The sequence below is a fragment of the Mustela nivalis genome, assembly GCF_964662115.1.
Source record: "Mustela nivalis genome assembly, chromosome: 3".
In the NCBI taxonomy this organism is placed as follows: Eukaryota; Metazoa; Chordata; class Mammalia; order Carnivora; family Mustelidae; genus Mustela; species Mustela nivalis.
Window position 1 is genome coordinate 50,669,852 of NC_139022.1, and position 18,296 is coordinate 50,688,147.

General features: G+C 34.4%; 1 protein-coding gene and 1 long non-coding RNA gene across 11 annotated transcripts in view; both read left to right on the forward strand.

Annotated features, from left to right (window-relative positions):
* The window catches only part of APC (APC regulator of WNT signaling pathway), a 133,869-nt gene that overhangs the window by 70,600 nt on the left and 44,973 nt on the right, over positions 1-18,296 (forward strand). For all 10 annotated transcript variants that reach the window (XM_082723693.1, XM_082723690.1, XM_082723695.1 and 7 more), the window contains 3 exons: positions 315-423; positions 3,087-3,200; positions 14,483-14,566. In XM_082723693.1, the coding sequence (XP_082579819.1) occupies positions 315-423; positions 3,087-3,200; positions 14,483-14,566 (307 nt within the window). The remainder of the gene's footprint in view (positions 1-314; positions 424-3,086; positions 3,201-14,482; positions 14,567-18,296) is intronic.
* On the forward strand, positions 8,375-12,095 carry LOC309861590. Its single transcript, XR_014310039.1, has 2 exons — positions 8,375-9,828; positions 10,050-12,095. It is a non-coding gene; the product is annotated as an uncharacterized lncRNA (long non-coding RNA).

Sequence of the window (18,296 nt, forward strand, 5' to 3'; positions counted from 1 at the left end):
TATGTAAACCATCATCATATTTTTAGACTGCAAATACAGTGAAGAAAGCCTTTGAAATGTAAATATTCTCATAATAAATGTAATAAATGTAAATATTCTAGTAAGGATATTGAATATCTTGGGTAAAAAAGTGAAAACTTTTTGATATTCAAATTTTATTGATTATAATATTCTAAGTAGTACCTTCAAAAGTCCACTTATTCATTATTAATACTTCGGTTTAAATAGAGAACATGACAATTACAACTGTTAAGAATTATTGTTATGTACTCTATTAGCATTGCGTAAACTTACCTTTTTTTAAAAAAAAACAGATCATTACTTCTTGCTGATCTTGACAAAGAAGAAAAGGAAAAAGACTGGTATTATGCTCAACTTCAGAATCTCACCAAAAGAATAGATAGTCTCCCTTTAACCGAAAATGTAAGTAACTTAGCATTATGACCTATTTTAGGGCTTTAATAACGTCAGTCTTTTAAAAGTATCTGTTATTCATTTAAAAAATTCAGGATGATTACATTTTTTACTTATTTGTAAATTCTAATATGCTTTATCTTTATCTTAACTTTATTTTTTTTTTCTTCTTTTTTTTTAATATAATTTTTTATTTTTTATAAACATATATTTTTATTCTTTATCTTAACTTTAAACTCAAATATATAATAACTAATGACTTAACTGACTTTACAAACTTTTTGTTTGTAAAGGTGATAAAACTTATTATGCTCAAGCAAATATTTATTTTAAGCCCCCAATTAAGCAAATCTGTTAAGATTGAATTCTGTAGGACTCAGGATTCAACTTGGCAACTGGCTTTTTATTCTGTCTGTTGAATTACCAAACATACTCTGTAGAAATGTTTATTACCATCTATCTTTTGAACCACATTATATGCCATATAGTTTTTGCAATAAAAGTATCTTTGAGGATTATTTGAGTGCTGTTCTAGTTATTATAAATGACAAGATCTTTTGGCAAGGGTCTTAGGACTTTTTGTAAGTACTAAAATGTGTTTGTTTTGCTAATGTAACTATGTGAAAAAATTTAATCTTGGCAGCCTTTCCTTCCCCACCCAAACTCTCATGTCAGCCATTTAATTCATGGGGTGACACATGTAAGAACATTTCTGAATGTTCTGCAATACATTAATAATTTTAAACACAATTGTATTTTAACTGATTGTTGTTGATAAATATTTCTTTAAAAATTTAAAAAGAGGAAAAAATAGGGTAATTAAAATATATTGTCCTCTGTTAGATTTTTTCATTTTCTAATAACACTTTTGAGAGGACATAATAAATGAAAAACAAAAGTAGAAAGAGGGAACACTTTGAAAACATGAACTTAGCCAGATTTCCTGACTGGGCATTGTCTGGCAGAACTAGAACCAGAAGCTTATATGCATAGTCTCCTAGAACAATCAGACAAGGTTTTGAGAGGAAAAGAATGGATCCCTTTTCCTGACAATGTCCTTGACATCTTCCTGGGAGTTAAAGAGACCCAGATAGTGAAAGAACAGTTAATGAAGAGTTCTTAGATTAGGAACCCAAGAAGGTTTGGTGGGATTTATACTCTTAAATTTAAGAAATACTTAAGCATAGTTTTGCTTCCATTCACATTGATAATTAGAATATACAAAATTTAGAGTTCAATTGTCTGCATGCAGTCAGGTTTAGGAAAGAGCTCAGATGTATGTGATAGCTTGAGAGCAGTTGGTTAATAATCTGAAACAAAGATCAGTTGTCAAATAAATTGTTCCCATATTTATTACATAATCACATTTCTTTAATAGGATATATAAGACATTATAGACCATTTGGCAACATTAGCAAGTATAAACTGTTGTGTGTCATAAATATTTTTTAATTTCATGAATTCTGCATTTATATTGGGAAGCAAGTTTCCATATGGAAATATTATCAAGATATTAGACATTACTTTTAAAACATCAGATCTAAACCACATTATTACAATATACTTTGTCACATTCAACTTTTTTTTTTGCAGGGGTTTTGGGAAGTGAAGGGTAAGTAAGTGGAGTTAAAGCTGGCTCACTGGGAATTAGAAATAACATACAGACTATTTCATCTGTGTTGCAACCATAATTTGGGTATGCCTGTAGAAATACATTATCTGCAGAATGTCATCTGCATTATTGCAAAGGGAAAGGGTTAGAACCCCCCTGACTTAACTGACAGTGCAGTTTGGAATCCTTGGACCTACAAAATGTTACTCTGAGTCAGACACATGTCTCACACAGCTGAGTATATAGAGCATAAAAAATCTATTGATTGCACTTCCTCATTTCCTTCATGGCCCATTATAATTTAATCAAACTTTTAGGTATTATTACCTCTTGGTGTATGTGTTTGTAAGTTTCATTACCTTGTCCTTTTCATCCTTTTGTATGCCTAGCAGTTATCTCAGTGCCTGGAATTTTAATTAGAGGGTTAATTGATTTTTGAATGAATTAACACCCCCTGCAGGAAGAAGTACTTCTTTTTGTTTATTTCAGCTTTGCTTCACTTTGGATTTTTACCAAAAAGTTTGTGTTGTTTTGTAATTTATGATTAACCTGTATTAAATAAAAACTCTTCCTTATCCTATTTTTGTCATCTTACAAATGGAGTAGTTTTCTCTGTTTAGTCTGTACATTTATAACAACCTTTAAACTGAGTTATAAACTTAAGGATAATGGATTGTTTCTTGATTTTTCTATGTTGTCCACATTAATGTGCTAATTTTTAATAAAGTGGTACCTCTTCGGTGCAGAAGATGGGAACTGAAGAAGGCATACCCTAATGGACCAATTATATATTTTAAGTGTATCAGTACAATTTAAACGTATTTGTGAGTATGGGGCAATAGAAATGTTTCAGCTCAGCATTTCACATCAGGGACCCAGACTGAGCCCAACACCTATCATCAAATTTTAGGATTCCTTGAAGCAAAAAATAATCTTGTTAGGCTCAATAACTTACATATTTGATATTCATGTTCTTTATTGGTATTTATATGCTTTTTTGCTTTTGCTGATAAATACATAACATGAGGTATTAACATTTCAATTTAATTTGTGGTTTTAGTTTTCCTTACAAACAGATATGACCAGAAGACAATTAGAATATGAAGCAAGGCAAATCAGAGTTGCAATGGAAGAACAACTAGGTACTTGCCAGGATATGGAAAAAAGAGCACAGGTAAATTATTTATTATTAACTATAAACCAGCACAGGCTAGAGAAGAGCTATTAAGAATGTAATGAATTATAGCTCTGTTAACATTGATTAAATTTTATTATTAAAGGTATAATTCTACCTTCACTTTGGCACTATTTCAAAATAATAATTTATCCTGGCTTCTGGGCAACATAATCAGTGTTCACTTAATTCTGTGTCTACTATATTTCATTTCCCTGATATTGTTCTGCTCTGCAATTTAATTGTAAAAGATGAAAAGGGTAGATGCTGGTCATCTGGTAGCTGATAGCTAACTTCTCCTTGAGATTTTTACTTCTTACAATTTAAGTATGTGTAGTGACATTCAGAATATTTCACTGCTCTTTAAGTTGTATGCAAAAAAGGGAAGTCTTTATTTAGGGAAAGTAGAAAGGGAACATAGAGAATAGTCAGAAAGGTGAAATGAGTTGGATGGAGAACATTCCTGTATTTCTGCCCTCGGCTGATGTGAAGAAAGAATATTAAATAGCTTTGATATTTGCTAAGCATTTTCATACATTATTGAATTTAGTGCTTTGTATTTACATAAGTATATTATTTGCTGATATTTTTAAGCCCTGAGGAGGATTTGCTGTTTACCTTGTCTATTTCAGAGCAAGTGTAAGCATTTAAAAAAAAAAAAAAAAGGAAAACTTTAGGACAAATTGATAAGAAAACATTATTTGGAAGATTTTATTTAAGGGAATGGTAAATAAAAGGGACTACATATATTTCATCTGTGTGCTATAAATACATTTTTGTGTTATAAAAAGTTTTTCATAGTTTTAAAATCACTAATATAAGACATTTTATATCCCCAAAGTATAGTCTTCACCTTTTATATGGTAGCTTCCTAAACATCATGTATATTCATTTTATGCTACAGTATGTTAGTAGACTAAGGAGACATTTAAACACAAGTACCATGGTACCTTTTATAGTCCATACCTGTTAGTTTCACGGTGGAGCTACAGGCTCAAATAATATATCCATGTTAGTTAGTTATGTTATAATTTGTATATATAATATACATTTTGTTAATATCCTCTCACCCCCATTCCATTCATATTAATGTCTTAAATGCCAAAAGTAAAACTTTAAAAACAAACCTTTTGGGGGGCCTGGGCAGTTCAGTTGGTGAAGTATCCTGCTCTTGGTTTTAGCTCAGGTCATGATCTCAGGGTCTTGGGATAGAACCACATCGTGCTCCATGCTCAGCAGGGAGTTTCCTTGATGTTCTTTCTCCCCATCTCCCTCCACCCACTCCTCTTTTTCTCTAAAATAAATAAATCTTCAAAAAAAATAAGACTTTCAATAGAAAATATACATGAATATCTTTCTAGTATTGGGGTAAAAAGAGATTTCTTAAACAAGTCATAAAACACTTTTTTTAAAGAAAAGACTGATAAATTTCACTGTATGAGAACTCAGGATTTATCTTTATCACGTACCTTAAAATATGTGAATTTGGGGAAGAATGGTAAATAATTCAGTAAATACATAAGTACAACTAGCAACCTATTTTGGGGAAATTTAATTAGATCCCTAATTCACATCTTGTACAAGAAAAATTACAAATGGATTAAATATCTAAATTTGAAAAATAAGCCTAAAATTAACAGAAGAAAATATAGGACAACAAATGTAAATTGTCATAAAATTTTAAAACATTCTGCAGAAGATAAACCAAGGGGAAAAAAAAATTAAGATTTTATTTATTCATTTGAGAGAGAGGATAAGGTGGGGGGGAGGGGCAGAGGCAAAGGGAGAAGCAGACTCTCCACTGAGCAGGGAGCCCAATGGGGAGCTCCATCCCTGGACCCTGGGATCATGACCTAAGCCAAAGGCAGACGATTATCTGATTGAGCCACCCAGGTGTGCCTAGGGAAAAAATTTTTAACGCATAAAAGCAAAAAGGTTACTATCCCTATAATGTAAGAATTCCTACAACGAATAAGAAAAAGACAATTTTCTTTAATGGGTAGAGGTTGTAATCTACTCATTGAAAAAAAAATGCAGATGATTAGTAAACACATACAAATGACTGGTAAACAATTTAGGGAAATTCAAAATAAAATCCATTCTTACCCATCCCTGTATGAGATTTTCCATCTTCAGCTATTTTTGCTAACAGTTTGTTTATTGATTTATTTTTTATTTGTTCAGCACATATTTGGGCGTCTAGTAAGGTGGCCCCTACCTTCCTGTATACATGCAAGCAATGGCTAGGAAAATGTACACCAGGTTTTTAATAGTACTTACTTTTGGGAACTGGGGATTTGTAAGATTTAAGTTCCTTACACTTCCATTTTACCATAATTTTTTGTTATTATATGGGTAAATAGAATTTATATGTTTCCTAGTTGATGGACTTTTAGGTTGAGGGTAATTTTTCACTGTTAAAACAACTGATAAACATAGTTATTCATATCTTGTAAATAGGTGTAAACATCTTTTTCAGTTAAGAGTCACAATCTTTTTCTTAAGGAGTCATAAAAAATATATATATATTATTCTTTGTGGACCATATGGTCTCCGTCACAGCCACTCAACTCTGCCTATGTAGCAAGAAAGCAACCGTAGATCATATGTAAGCAAATCAGCATGATTGTGTTTCAATAAGACTTAATTCACAAAACAGATGGCTAATAGGCCCTAATCTGCTGACTTCAGCTTCAGGGTATATATCTACAAGCACCATTGCTGGCCATAAGGTATGAGTGTTTGTAACTAGTGTTGGCCAAATTGCACTCAAAATGATTTTAATGATTTACATTTCTAACAGTAGTATGTGAGAATCCTGTTTCTTCTGTATGTCTCTAGCCCTTGTGAGTCAGACTTCATAATTAACAGTTGGTGGGCAATGAAACATTAGCTTGTCATTTAATATATATTTTCTTGAATACTACTGAAGTTGAATATTCTTTCATGTATATTAGACTTTTGGACTTTCTGTTATTTTTTCATCTTTTTCCCATTTTCTATTATGTTAAAAATCTTACTCTTAAATATTTGAAAAATGTATTAATATCCTCTTGATACCACTTTGTTATAGATAATACATATCACAACTCCTCCCTGCAAAATCCATTACCTATTTTAGCTTTGTGATAACAAAAATTGAGTTTTTGTTATAGAGCTAAATTAAATATATTGCTATAGTTGTGCTTTCTATGAATTATACATCTTTTCCTATGTTACAATGTTTTATTTTTACAATTAAGTCTTGGCATTCTTCTCTAACATGCCATTATGTATGTTTTGGAGGTAGGGATCTAATTTTACATAGATACACACAAGTGTATGTGATTTTTATATGTATGCATATGTAATTATTTAATATATGACATACTTTAAATAATATGTTGGTTTTTATTAATATATGATCAATTATCTATAATACCATATACATAGATATGTGCATATTTATGTTTTTAACTAAATTACTTGTTATCTTTTTTTGATACTCCACTGTCTCCCCATTGATTAGTAATGCCGTCTCTGGCATATGGGAAGTTTATATTTGATGGATATATATAGATTCTATTCCATTAGTTTTTTTAAGTTTCTCTGTGCCTGCACTGATACCACATTGTTTTATTTGCAGTAGTTTTCTAAATCTTGGTACCTGATCAGAGTGTGTTCTCCTATTTTTGTTTGTAAAATTGTGGTTATATTCTGTCTCATTACTCTTCTGTCTGAAGTTTAGTTTGTTTCTCTAATTCAAAGAAAAGCCTAATACATTTTTTATTAAGTCACATTGAATTTATAAATTAATTTGAAGAGAATTCCTATCTGTGCAATATAAAAATTGGTTCTTGGTTGAAGGATGGAGTCTGGAGCCAGACTTCCTGAGTTCTAATTCCAGACCTGCTATTTATCAGCACTGGTTTTAGGGAAATTTTCTGCCTCAGTTTTCTCATTGGTAAAATAGAATGCTAAACTGAAATGTGAGGATTAAATGAGTTAATACATGTAAAAGCACTTAGAATCTGACACACAGTAAACACTCAATATATAGTAGGTGTTATTAATTTTATATCTCCATTTATTAAGGGGTAATATTATGTCCCTAATAAACTTTTGTAGTATCCTCTATAAAGATTTTATATATTTTTTTATTATTCCTAGGTACATAATTTTTGCTACATTTATGAATAAGATTTAGTATAATTACTAAATTACATTTAAGCAGTAAGTATCTAGTGACCTTCCAGAACACTTCTTTAATTCATCTCAGTAGTTTAAGATTTTCTTGCATTTTTCTTGCATTTTCTATATAAACTGTCAAATGGTAATTTTTTTTGCCGTTTACAGTTTTTTGTTTTTCTCTTTATATTGGATAAGAACTCAAATTCATCTTTGAAAAAGAAGCAGTGATACTGGTCTTTTGTCTTACTATGACTAAAGGGACAACTCCTAAAATTTCACTTTTAAGTGTGTTGTTTACTCAGTTTTTGATAGATACTGTTTCTCAAGTTAAGGAATTTACCTTCTATTCCCAGTTTGTTGAGAGTTATCCTGAATCTGTATTCAACTGTATTACTCTTAGAGTTTTTTTAAAACAGATTTTCAAAAGTTACACCAACTACATTGCCCTGAACTGTTAAGCACTTGTTACTAAGCATAGTTTTGCCAGTAGTCAATGTTATCATGTAAAAAAAGGAAAGAAATGTTACTAGCTTCTTCCATTTTCTTTCTTTTTTAAAATTTTTAATATTTTATTTATTTATTTGACAGATAGGCAGTGAGAAAGGGAACACAAGCAGGGGGAGTGGGAAAGGGAGAAGCAGGCTTCCCGCAGAGCAGGGAGCCTGATGCGGGGCTTGATCCCAGGACCCTGTGTTCATGACCTGAGCCAAAGGCAGATACTTAACCAACTGAGCCACCCAGGCACCCCACGGCTTCTTCTGTTTTCATTTTGAGAAACAGAAGCACAAAGGTAGTGTTGTTAGAAATCCTCTATCACAGTGGATATCAAAACAGAATGACTTCAAGATTTAGTGACATATTGGCAATACAGAAACCAAGAGGAATATTAAATACAGTTTCCTACTTTCATTTTTTCCTAAAGATTTTATTTATTTGTTTGACAAAGAGATCACAGGTAGACAGAGAGGCAGGCAGAGAGAGAGAAGGAAGCAGGCTTTTTGCCGAGCAGAGAGCCGAATGTGGGGCTTGATCCCAGGACCCTGAGATCATGACCTGAGTTGAAGGCAGAGGCTTAACCCACTGAGCCACCCAGGAAGCCCCTTACTTTCATATTTAAATATTAAAATTTTTAATGTAAAATTTTATTGGTGGACACCCGCCCCCCAACCCCCGGCTCCTGGGCTGTGCTTCTAAGGAACCCATCAAGCAACTTTAGTCCCAGTGCTCTAGGGCCCCTCCCATAGAAGACTAGGACACAAAAAGCTTGCCTGTGCTGCTCCTCAGCTGTGCGCTATGGGGACACCTGCCCTCTCCAATACTCTCTTAGCCAGAGCCCATATGAGGCAGTGCCAGAGGACTGGTTGTGTGCAGGCAAGTCCCTACAGTGGCCATCACTACTCCACAGTGACTCCTAACCCCCAGAGAAAGGGAAAGATAACCACACATACAAGTCAGAGGAGGCCCCACCAGTGGACTGGAAGCAGGCAGGTGGTTTGACAACACAGAGGAAGGACACGGCAGTCTGGTGCTACTGCATCTCTAGCAAATACCTGGTCTGGCTCAACTCAAGTCCAAGTCATCCCCAGACTGGCCCACTACCACTACAGAAACGAGACTCTGCCTACAACAACTGGTAGAGAGCCATTGCAGCTGGCTGGACTGAAGGAAAAAGCAGCTCAGCCACAACAGCAGGGCACACGCATCTCACATAGGAGATACCCCTAAAGTACCAGGTTCTGGTGAACAGGGGACACAGTGGAGCACTGTGGACCTCTTCTTCATAAGACCATTTAGTTTCAGGTGCAGGAAACAGGACTGTCTTTCCTAACACAGAGAAACAGATACAGAGAGTAAGACAAAATTAGATAGAAGAATATGTCCTAAATGAAACAATAGGATAAAAATCACAGCTAGAGACCTAAGCAAAATAGAGGTACATAATATGCCTGAGAATTCAAAGAAATTATCGTTAATATACTCACCGTACTTGATGGGAAAAGAGTGGAGGACTCAGTGACAATGAGATAAAAAAAAAGTAACAGAGATGAAGAACACATTAAATGAAATAAAAATACTCTAGATGGAATACATAGTAGAAGCAGAAGAATGAATTAGTGACTTGCAGGACAGAGTAGTGGAAAGTAATCAAGCTGAGCAGATGAGAGGAAAAAATGACGCAAAATGAGAATAGACTTAGGGAACTCATTGATACCATCAAGTATAATAACATTTGCATTATGGAGATCCCAGAAGGAGAAGAGAGAGAAGAGGGGGGCAGAAAATTTATTTGAAGAGAAAATAGCTGAAAACTGAGTCTGGGGAAGGAGACAACTCTACATCCAGCAGGCACAGAGATCCCCACAACTAAATCAGCCCAGCAAGGTCCACACCAAGACATATATGGCAAAGACTAGTGATGAAGAGAGAATTTTAAAAGCAGCAAGAGAGGGGCGCCTGGGTGTCTTAGTGGGTTAAGCCGCTGCCTTCGACTCAGGTCATGATCTCAGAGTCCTGGGATCGAGTCCCGCATCGGGCTCTCTGCTCAGCAGGGAGCCTGCTTCCCTCTCTCTCTCTCTCTCTCTCTCTCTGCCTGCCTCTCCATCTACTTGTGATTTCTCTCTGTCAAATAAATAAATAAAATTAAAAAAAAAATAAAAGCAGCAAGAGAGAAGAAACTAGTTACATACAAGAGGAACCCTATAAAGCTCTCAGTAGATTTTTCAGCAGAATTTTTTAGGCCAGAGAGGAGGAGTATGATATATTCATAGTAGTGGGGGAAAAAAAATCCTGCAACCAAGAATATCCAGCAAAGCTATCACTCAGAATAGAAGGAGAAATAAATTCCCAGACAAACAAAAGTAAAGGAACTCATTACCACTAAACCAGCCCTACAAGAAAAGTTTAAAGGTGACTTTTTAAGTGGAATGGAAAGACCAAGCAGAAAGGAAAAAGTAAGGAAAGTAGGAAGCACAAAAGTAGTAAAAATAAGTATATCTATCAGTCAAAGGGGGATGCCTGGGTGGCTTAGTTGGTTAAGTATCTGCCTTTGGCTTAGGTCTGGATCCCAGGGTCCTGGGATGGAGTCCCGCATTGGGCTCCTTGATTAGCAGGGAGCCTTCTCCCCCTGCCTGCTGTTCCCCCTGCTTGTGTCCTCTCTCTCGCGCTCTCTCTCTCTCTCTCTCTCTCTGTCTGGTGAATAAATAAAATCTTTTTTAAAAAATCAGTCAAAGGACTCACAAAATAAAAGGATATAAAGTATGATATCATATACCTAAAATATAGAAAAGAGGAGTAAAGAATGGGTCCAACCTTAAGTGGCCATCATCTTAATATAGACTTCTCTGTATATGAGATGATGCATACAAACCAAATAGTAACTACCAATCAAAAACCAGTAACATTCAAAAATAAAGAGAAAGGAATCCAGGTATATTACTCAAAAAAATCAACTAGTTTTGAGAAGAGAGCAAGACAAGAAGGGAATGGAGAAAAACTACACAAACAAACATAAAACAAGTAACAAAATGACAATAAATACATACCTATCAATAATTACTTGAAATGTAAATGGACTAAATGCTCCCAAAAATAAGGGTGACAGAACGGATTTAAAAAAAAAAAACAAGACCCATCTATGTGCTGCCTACGAGAAACTCATTTCAGACCTAAAGCCATAACACAGATTGAAAGTGAAGCATTCATCATGTAAATGGATGTGAAAGGGAAGCTGATGAGATAGCAATACTTCTATCTGACAAAATAGACTTTGAAATAAAGACTGTAACAAAAGACAGAGAAGGACATTATATAATCATTAAGTAGATAATCCAGCAGGGAAATCTAACAATTGTAAATATTTATGGATCCAATATGGGAGCACCCAAGTATTTAAAGGGTTTAAAAACAAACATAAAGAAAGTGATAGATGGTAATGCAGTAATAGTAAGGGATTTTTAAACCCCACTTATATTCAATGAGCAGATTGTCCAAACAGAAAATTAAGAAGAAACAGAGGCTTTGAATGACACATTGGACTCGGAGGATTCAACAGATAAATTCAGAACATTCCATCCTAAAACAGCAAAATATATATTCTTCTCAAGTATAGATGGAACATTCTCCAGAATAGATCACATATAAGGCTACAAAAAAGTCTCAGCAAAGTCAGAAAGATCAAAGTCAACCCATGCATCATTTCTGACCACAACACTATGAAAGTGGAAATGAACCACAAGAAAAAATCTGGAAGGACCACAAATACGTGGAGGCTAAATAACATGCTACTAAACAATGAATGGGGTCCACTAAGAAATCAAAGAGAAAACCAAAAAATACATGAAAGCAAATGAAAATGAAAAAATGATGGTCCAAAATCTTTGGGATGCAGCAAAAGCTATTCTAAAAGGGAAGTTTATAGCAATATAGGCCTACCTCAAGGTGCATGAAGAATCTTTAAAAAACCTGACCTTCCACCTAAAGGAGATAAAGCAGAAGAACAAACAAAACCCAGTGTCAGTAGAAGGAAGGAAATAACAAAAATTAGAGTAGAAATCAACAAAATAGAAATTTAAATAAGCAGTAGAACAGTTGATGAAACCAGTTGCTGATTCTTTGAAAAGATCAACAAAATGCATAAACCCTAAGCTAGACTCATTAAAGAAAGAGAGAGAGGGGTGATTCAAATAAAATCAGAAATGAGAGAGATAACAGCTGACACCACAGAAATACAAAGGATTATAAGAATGTTATGAAAAATTATATGCCAACAAGTTGGACAACCTAAAAGAAATGGATAAATTCCTAGAAATACAGTTTTTCAAAATTGAATCAGGAAGAAATAGAAAATTGGAACAAACTGGTTACCAGCAATGAAATTCAATTAGTAATCAAGACTCCCAGCAAACAAGTCCAGACGAGATGGCTTCATAGCAAAATTCTACCAAATATTTAAAGAAAATTTAATACCTCTTCTCAAACTATTCCAAATGACAGAAAAGGAAGGAAAACTTCTAAATTTATTCTACAAGGAATACATTACCCTGGTATAGAAACCAGATAAAGACACTAGAGAAGGAGAACTACAGGCCGGTAACTGTGGTGCACATAGATGCAGAATTCCCCAACATAATATTAGCAAATTGAATTCAAGTTTAAAAAAAAATCATTCACCACTATCAAGTGAGATTTATTTCCAGGATGAAAAGGTGGTTGGATATTCATAAATCAGTCAATGTGACGCATCACATTAATAAGATTAAGGATAAAAACCATATGATCATTTCAATAGATGTAAAAACAAAAAAAGCATGTGACAAAGTACAACATACATTCATGATAAAAACCCTCCACAAAGATCTAGGGGGAACATACCTCAACATAATAAAGACCTTATATGAAAAATCCAGAGTTAATATCATTCTCAAAGAGGAAAAACTCAGTTTTTCCCCTAAGATCAAGAACAAGACAAGGATATCCACTCTCACTTTTATTAACATAATACTGGAAGTCCTAGCCATAGCAATGGAACAAGAAAAAGGGATAAAAGGCATTTAGATTATTAAGGAAGAAGTAAAACTTTCAGTGTTTGCAGGTGACGTGATACTGAATATAGAAAACCCTAAAGACTCCACCAAAAAACCACTAGAATTAATAAACGAATTCAGAAAGGTCCCAGGATACAAAATCACTTTATAGAAATTATTTGCATTTCTATACACTAATAATGAAGCAACAGAAAGAGAAATTAAGAAAGCAATCCCATTACATTCAGCAAAGATAATAAAATACCTAGGAATAAACTTAACTTATAAACTCACCTGAAGGAGGTGAAAGACCTGTACTCTGAAAACTATAGAACATTGATGAAAGAAACTGAAGATGACACAAAAAATGGAAAGACATTCCATGCTTGTGGACTGAGAGGACAGATATTGTTAAGATATCCATACTACCCAAAGTGAAGTACACATTTAATGCAATCCCTATCCAAATACCAATAGCATTTTCCACAGAACTAGAACAAACAGTCCTAAAATGTGTACAGAACCACAAAAGACCTGAATAGCCAAAACGATCTTGAAAAAGAAAAAACTGGAAGTATCACAATTCCAGATTTCAAGTTATACTACAAAGCTGTAGTAATCAGAACAGTAGGGCACTGGGACAAAGAGACATAGATCGGTGGAATGGGATAGAAAGCCCAGAAACAAATCTACAATTATACGGTCAATTAATTTTCAACAAAAGAGGCAAGAATATGCAATGGGAAAAAGACAGTCTCTTCAACAAATGGTATTGGGAAAACGGAACCACTTTCTTACACTTTCTTACACAAAACTGAATTCAGAATGGATTAAAGACTTAATGTGAGATTAAAGACTTAAATGTGAGACTCATAACTATAAAAGTCCTAGAAAGAGCATAGGCAGTAATTTCTCTGTAGCAACTTTTTTTTAAATTAAAGATATTATTTATTTATTTATTTAACAGAGCAAGAGATACTTTCTTACTTCCACTTCTGTTCATGAAATTAAAGCAAAATCTTGCATTGTGATCCTAGGTTTGGGAATAAAAATAATGTTTAGCTGCAGAAGGTATTTGGGAAAGGTACAGCTGAAAGGTACTCATGTCTTGTAATAGGAATAACTCTTGAACAGGTTAATTGTACTGTTTAAACCCTGATATCTACTAAAACAAATCAGATACTCCTCCCTTTCATGCATATGCTTGTATGTGTAGACATTACCATGCTTTCTATAAATCTGTTACATTATACTGGCATCTGGATTAGGATAAAGATCAAGTTTAGGTGTAATTTTCAGTTTCTTGAACTGTTTTTTGAAAATAAATATAAATTTTTTTACCATCTGCATCAGGCAATTTGATGTATGACTTATATATTTACCATTTCCCTAAACAAATCTATCATATATAATTAGACTTACTAAAAAATTGAACTGCCACAATATATCACCAGTGTATGAATGTACAAACTGCTTTTATAAGAATGATTTAGCATAACCCTGAGCTGTTAAATGATAGCCATAGTATGACTGTTTATACTAACGTTTTTAATAAAATTAGATCTGATTTGGTCACTTACTTTCTTTTAGCGAAGAGTAACCAGAATTCAACAAATAGAGAAGGATATACTTCGTATACGACAACTTTTACAGTCCCAAGCAACAGAAGCCGAGGTTAGTAAACTGTTTTTTTGTTTGTTTGTTTGTTTGTTTATAGATATAAATATAGTTGTTTTAAGATAATAAAATATGTCTAATTAATGTGGCATCATTGAAATACAGATGTTCTAAAGAATTGAGACACTTCATAAGGTTGTTCATGAAAGTAAGTGAATTACCAAGAACCTTGATTATGCTGATCTTTTAATAATTCCTACCCAGTTAAAATCTATAGAGCCATAAATACAAATGCTTTACTTAAGTCATCAGATTCCATATAATCAGATAACTAACTTAATTTGGCTGTTATCAACTAGTAAATAAGCTATTACCTCTCTGTAATTCATGATTAAAATTGATCATACAAATTTATTTATGCTTGCTCTACAATCCTCATTAAAATTACAATAAAAGGATAAAATGAAAAAGACATAAAGACAGGGAAGGTAATAATAAAATTGGGGGAGCTGGAAAGCAGGGAAATAAATGCACGATTTTAGTATATGGTAGTGAATTAAACCCCTAGGTCAGCAGTAGGGGGTCTTGAAGCAACTCGTTTTATACTATAGAGTCTTAAAGGATTCCAAAATAGGTCCCTCTGTATGTGAGGCTAAAATTTTAGTTAGAGGATGATTGAAAATTTGTTAAGAAGCAGGTGGAGCCTCCAGAGGCTGTCTTGAACTCTCAGTAGTGGGTATCTTCTTTCCAATCCCAGCAAAAGAAGAGGAACTTATTCTAGAAAGGCTAAAAGAAAGGGTCTTTTGATAGGGGTAACCCTAGTGTAACTGAAGTTGGGATATCATACTAAAAACTGAAATAAGTAAAAATTTTCTTACTGAATGCTGAAACCTTCACTGGCATCCAGGCTTATAATATAGGCAAGTTCCGGGGCGCCTGGGTGGCTCAGCGGGTTAAGCCGCTACCTTCGGCTCAGGTCATGAACTCGAAGTCCTGGGATCGAGCCCCGCATCGGGCTCTCTGCTCAGCAGAGCAGCTCTCCTCTCTCTCTGCCTGCCTCTCTGCCTGCTTGTGATCTCTCTCAATAAATCTCTCTCAAATAAATATATATATATATATAGGCAAGTTCCTAGCAACTGCTTCTCTAAGAAATGTGACTAACCCAAGAAAATAGACCTAAAGGTACTGATATTGGAAGATTCCCCAATAAAACAACCCAGCCAGACCACCCTATAGAGTAGCTGTAGTTGCCAGTCTTCATCCCTCATGCATAGAATGTCACTTAACCTTTTTGTAAGTAGCCCATTCTGAAGTAGGGATGGACAATTAAAAACTACAAGACTAAAGGAAAAAGACAGTATGCAGAGAGAACACTTTAAAACCTAAAACTAATGTTAATATTCTCATAAAAGGAAATGCATCCACAGTGGTAGAAAACAATGGTACATAAAAAGAACATTCAGAGAATTCAAGAAGGAGTTCTTGAGAATTAAAAGTATGGTGTTAGCAGAAATGAAAGACAGACTTCTCAGAAAATAGACCAGAAAGGTATGAGATGGAAAACAGAAAAGGTAAGAAAATCAAAGAATCATTCCTGGAGGGTTCACTAGCCAAATAAAAAGGAGCTCCAGAAAGAGAATGGAGGAGCTAGAGGGGGGAAATAATCACAGAAATAAAATACCCTAGACTTGAGGGGCATAGTGTTCCAGATAAAATGGTCTTTTCAGTATCCAATACCACAGATGAATCCCACAGAAGGCACATGGCACAGTTTCATTTCACTAGGAATAAAAATAAAGTCCTAAAACATTCTAGAGAAGGAGAGGAAAACAAACAAGAAAAAGAAAACAGGAATGTAAATGTCTTTAGTTATATATACACCAACACTGGAAGCTGGGAAGCACATACCAATTTCTTAAAATTTCTGAAAGAAAATTATTTCCAGCTATATTCTAACACCTGTTCTCTGACACGGCTCGGTGTCCCGTAATTCTGTTCAGTTCTAACACTGACTACCCGGAGAGCAGAGTGCAGACCCCCCATTTAAGGATAAAATCATTCACAAGACTGACATTACTGCAGACACCAGCTGCAAGTGTCAGCTGTCCCCAAGCCACCTGTACTCTGCCCAGCTTGCTGTAAATTCTACTGCAAGTGGGTATATTCTGATACCATTCAATTCTGACACTTAACTACCTGGAGTGAACACATCCTATACAGGTTAATGGCAGAGTGCTTCAGAAGACTACCGCTCCACAAGCTACCCATACTTGTGCCCAACTGGCTACAAATTAGGGGTTTCCCACATCCCCCTAGGTTTATTAATTTACTAGAGTGACCCAGAACTCACTGGAATTACTACACATACAATTGCAGTTTTGATAGAGAGGATACAGATCAGGAACCGCCAAATGATGAGACCAATGTAGGGTAATATCTGGGGAAAGTGAGGGATAAAGAATGCAGAGCTTCTGTGCTCTCATAGACTCTCAACAGTTCATTCTCCCAGCACATCAGTATATTCAAAATCAGGAAGCTCCACTGAGCTTTAGCATCCACAGTTTTATTGGGAGTTCATTATGTAGGTGTGCTTGATTAAACAGGTAGCTATATGATTGACCTCAATTTCCAGCCCCCTCTCTTACTCCTTTCTGGAAGTCAGTCTGGCCCAGAGTTCCAACCTTCTAGTCACCTGGTTGGTTGTTTTCCTATATGCCTGACTCTTAATATCATAGGTGCTTTGACTTCAGTATATCTGAATCTGAGATATGCAGAAACGTGTATTTGCTAAGTAGGCATTTTAAGTACAAGTACTATGAAGTCATATTCCTAAAAGCAGTTTAACTTGGCTCTCTTAAGCCAATAAAAACTGGCTATTTGTAATATAAGGAATAAATGTCCATTTTGCAATGTTGACTCTTAAGGACTAGGGGGAAAAAAGAACAGTATCTCTGCTCCTTTTTCAGTCTCACTGGTATCGTTGTTTGTCAGTATTCTGGTTGTTGCCACTCCTTTGACTTTTCAGTGTAGTTTATCTTTTTCCCCCATCTTGATTTAATTTATTACGCTCTATTTTTTAAATTATTTGTAAAGAGGCAGCCTTTTGTTTTTATTGAACAGCACTACATTTTATATTTTCTCGTTTAAATTTTCTGCTTTCTTTGCTGCTATTGTTTTTCTCATTTCTTTAGTTACAGTTTTTTCCTATCTTTTATATCCTGATTATTATTGTTTGTCTGCATCAAACAGATTCTTTTATATTTTGGAATGAATATTCACATTTATTTTTTTCTAGTTGATTGAATCTTGTATGAAATAGCTCTGTGTATTACATTTAATGCTCTCCACTTTGAATTTCATTTTTTCTGCTATTAATATTACTACCCTAGCTTTTTGTTGTCATTTTCCCACTATAACTATTCCCTGCTGGTACTTCCAAAGTTTACCAACTTTCTGGCCTCCAGAAAGCCCTAAAAAAATTGTCATTTGTTGATTGCCACCCTTATTTTCCAACATGGTTCTGAGTTTTTTACAGGTTGGAGACTTGTTTGTGTTTTTTGTATTTGTTCAACTTCTATCCATACCATTAGATCTGGGGCCAACAGTCCACTGTTGTAATCCAATCTCTTCTTGCTTTCTTTCTTATGAAAATGATTATATCAGTCATAGCCTACAGTGGTTACGTTTTGTCTACTAGTTCAGCGAATGTAGATTAAACAAAGGTACCATGTTACATTTAAGAAAGAACAAGAACTAAAAAAAAAAAAAAGAAAAGAAAGAACAAGAA